This window comes from Tupaia chinensis, unplaced genomic scaffold (assembly GCF_000334495.1).
Source record: "Tupaia chinensis unplaced genomic scaffold, TupChi_1.0 Scaffold138665_1, whole genome shotgun sequence".
Taxonomy (NCBI): domain Eukaryota; kingdom Metazoa; phylum Chordata; class Mammalia; order Scandentia; family Tupaiidae; genus Tupaia; species Tupaia belangeri.
In genome coordinates, this window is record NW_006198557.1 from 245,157 (window position 1) to 249,137 (window position 3,981).

At 52.2% G+C, this 3,981-nt stretch overlaps 1 protein-coding gene across 1 annotated transcript in view; it reads left to right on the forward strand.

Moving 5' to 3' along the window:
* Positions 1–270: 270 nt before the first annotated feature.
* The window catches only part of DOCK6 (dedicator of cytokinesis 6), a gene marked incomplete at its 5' end in the record, with an annotated part of 54,186 nt that continues 50,475 nt past the window's right edge, over positions 271–3,981 (forward strand). Inside the window, 4 exon segments of the mRNA XM_014592862.1 lie at positions 271–358; positions 948–1,123; positions 1,587–1,655; positions 3,035–3,164. Coding sequence (XP_014448348.1) covers positions 271–358; positions 948–1,123; positions 1,587–1,655; positions 3,035–3,164 — 463 coding nt within the window.

A 3,981-nucleotide genomic window follows, 5' to 3' on the forward strand; every position in this document is an offset into this window, starting at 1 on the left:
GTGCCCAAGATCCCGAGAGGAGAATGGAGGAGAAGGGATTGCGGCGTGACCGTCCCCCCTGGGGGGTGATTTATCGCTTTCTGTCTCTGTCTGTCTCTGTCTTTCTGGAGAGCACATGCGCCCTATAGCAAAAACCTCTCCAAAAAAAGAAAAAAAAATAATAATGATTATAATAAATAAATAAATCATTTTTTAAAAAAGAAAAGGAATGTGCTATTCTTGAAGCCTGGGTTTTTAAGGTCCCCTGACTGAGTCTTCCTGTCCCCACAGGACGGTGGCCGCAGAGGTTCGGAAGCAGGTGTCCCGGGAACGCAGTGGTTCCCCCAGCTCCAGCAGGCGCTGTAGCAGCAATCTGGGGGTAAGTATTTAAGGGGTACCCCAGGACCCTGCCCGGATGGGTGCCACCCCCTCCCTGTGGCATAGGTCCTGGCCCCAGTGCTGCCCCTGCTTGTGGGGGACCATACAGCTGGAGGGGAGAGTGTACCGCCCTCCGCCCTCCCTGCAGCAGCTGAGATGAGCCCTGAGCCCTGCGGGTGGTCTAGGGAAGCCCCACCTCCCTCCTGCTGTCTGGACCACCCAGCTGGGGAGAGAGGCCGGGGATGCTGGGGGGATGGGCGACTTCCTGCAGCAGCGGGAGGGTGGGAGCCCTAGGAATTGTCTCTCCTGGCCAAGTCCACACGCCTTTCCTTCCCCCATTGGCTCCTGCCCCTCCAGGCGCACAGCCCAGCGGGGGCTTGGTTTCCTTCCTGCATCCCTGGAGAGAGGGGCAGGGCTGGGGGGAGGAGGGTCTGAGGGCCCTGTTCTCCAAGGCGCCTCCATAGCTCCCGCCCCCGCCATGGCTCCCACTGTCCTGTTCACACCCAAAGCCAGCACTTCCCCACCTTGCGCCTGGGATCCCCGGCCTCCAGGGCGTCGGGGTCACAGCCCCTTTACCCTTCACCCCCCAGGTCCCCCTGACTGAAGTCATCGAGCCCCTGGACTTCGAGGATGTGCTTCAGAGCCGCCCCCCAGACGCCGAGCCCGGGCCCCTCAGGGATCTGGTCGAGTTCCCAGCAGACGATTTGGAGCTGCTGCTACAGCCCCGGGAATGCCGGACCACAGAGTCGGGGATCCCCGAAGATGGGTGGGTCCGGCACCACCTCCTCCCTGCCCGCCCGGGACTCTACTCGGCTTCTGCGACCACCATACGCACCCCTTTTCTCAGCACACTCCAGATCCCGATGGCCCCAAGTTCAGCCTCCAGCTTGGCTGTGTGACCTGAGACAAGTCGTCCTCCCTCTCTGAGCCTGTATCTCAGAAAGGGGCAGAAGGACAGTCCCAACCTCCCAGCCATAGGGGCCTGACCATCGGGGCCTGTGTACCCTAATTTTATTTATTTATTTAAAAAGAATTATTTATTTAATTCCATTGGTTATTATTATCATTATTATTATTGTTCATTTTAATTTGGCTAGAGAGTGACAGGAAGGGAAAGTGAGAAAGCAAGCCGCCAGGTCCGGGACTCGAACCGCGGCCAGCCATGTGCGAGTCCAGTGCCCTTAATCACCACGCCACCTGCCGGTCTCACTAATTTTATTTTGCTGCAGAAAATTGGATGCCCAGGTGCGGGCCGCGCTGGAGATGTACACAGAAGACTGGGTGATCGTCCACCGAAGGTGGGTCTCCCTTGGGAGGGTCAGGAGGCTGGGTCTGGGGGCTGGATGATGGCGCAGCCGTAGATCACAGTGCTCTGGGAGGCTGGCGCATGTGGGAGGGTTCTGGGTTCGTATCCAGAGACCTCCCTGAACACCGAGGATAAGCGCGTGCCGTGATCCGTGAGTGGCGGAATCTGGGGGTGGATTGTGGACACTGTTCAGGGTGCTGCCTGTCTCTCCCTTGGCTTTCTCACTCATGGAACAGATGAATAGGTGGGCTTAAAGAAAACAAGGGGCCGGCAGGTGGCGTGGTGGCTAAAGGTGTTAGGTTCTCACACGGCTGACCGCAGTTCGAGTCCAGAACCTGGCAGCTTTCTCGCTTTCCCTTTCTCTCTCTCTCTCTGTCTGGTCAAACTAAAAAATAATAACATAGAATTAAATTAAAAAAAAAAAGAAAACAAGCCTGGGGCCAGCAGGTGGTATAGTGGTTATGTCTCTGGACTCCCACATGGCCAGCCGTGGTTCAAGTCCTAGACCTGGCATCATGAATATCACTCCATGGGTCCACCGGGTGGAGTGGTAGTTGAGACGCTGGACTCCCATGTGGCCAATTCGAGTCCCAGACCTGGTGGCTTGCTTTCTTATTCTCCCTCTCTCCCTCTCTCTGTCTCTCTTTGGTCAAATTGAAGAAGAATTGATTAGATGAAATAATTCAAAAAAATTTAAAAAGAAAATCACGCCAGACGTGTGTGTGTGTGTGTGTGTGTGTGTGTGTGCATGCCCAAAATCCGAGGAGGAGAAGGAATTGTAGGGTGGCCATCCCCACTAGGGGGTGATTTCTCACTTTTCTTCTCTCTGCATTTCTCTGGTGATCATGTGCCTTATGGCAAAAGCCTTAACAAAACAAAACAAAACAACCCAAAATAGCCAAGGGCCAACCTGTGCCCTGGTGGTTAGTGAGCAACTGCACAGTTGGGTCTTGGACCTGGTGACTTAGAAAGCATGCCGGTGCATGTGCATACGTGCCCCAAATCCCGAAAGGTGGGAGAGATGGAGAAGGGATTGTGTCATGGCTATTTCCCCCGGGGGTGGTTTCTTTTTCCTCTTCCCTCTCTTTCTCTCTTTCTTTCTCTGGTGAGTATCCACACTTCCTAGCAAAAAAAAAAAAAAAAAAAAAAAGTCTTGGAAGAGGCTGGGTCTGAGCCCAGCAGAGCTGAGGTGTTATCTGAGGCCATTCTGTTTATCTGCCCACCATCCTCTGCCAGGGCAACCCAACTTCTCTGGAAGGATGCTAGGGGAGTGGACGGCCTTCAGGCCTCCCATGTCCCCAGGCAGGTATATCAGAGTGTCCCAGGGGGCCCTGGAGATCTCTGCTACCTATTCAAGCCCACCTCCTGCAGGTACCAGCATCTGAGCTCAGCCTACAGCCCCATCACCACTGAGACCCTGCGAGAGCGGCAGAAAGGCCTCCCCCGCCAGGTGTTCGAGCAGGACACTGCTGGGGATGAGAAGTCTGGCGCGGAGGACTCGGTGAGGAAACCCCAGGGCAGGATCATTGCAGGGTATATGGGTGGGTTCTGGGTCCACCGCCAGCCTCATGACAGAAAACGCCCCAGGCAGTCTTGAGCCTACAAAGAGTGATAACAAACTCCTTGAGTGACCTTAGAGGTAATAATGAACATTTCCGGAGTATTTACTGAGTGCTGTATGTGTTCTTCCTGTGTGTCGAGGTAAACATTGCACCTGTTTTGCAGCTAGAGGTGTTTTTTTTTTTTTTATTTAATTTATTTATTCAATTTGATGAGGGAGAGAAAGTGAGAAAGCAAGCCACCAGGTCTAGGACTTGAACTGTGGTCAGCCATGTGGGAGTATCCAGAGCCTTAACCACCATGCCACCTGCTAGTCCCAGAGGCACTGTTTTAATACATTGTGTTGCTAATACAGAAATCTCTGGGACTGAGTGAGCTATAAGAATAATGGGACCAGTGGGTGGGATGGTGGTTAAGGTGTTGAACTCCCACACGGCTGACTGGTGTGAGTCCCAGACCTGGTAGCCTGCATTCATAAATAAATAAAAATAAATAAAATTAAATAAAATATTATTATTATTATTTATTTCACTTTGTTTAAAATAATTATTTTTTTAAAAAACCTCTTTTTTGTTTTTAAAGACTTATTTTATTTATCTTTATTTATTTATTTTAATTTGACAGAGAGGGACAGAGCAAGAGAAAGAGAGAAGGAAAGTGAGAAAGCAAGCTGCCAGGTCCAGACATGAATCATGGTCAGCCATATGGGAGTCCAGCATCCTTAACCACCACACCACCTGCCGCCCCCAATACATTTT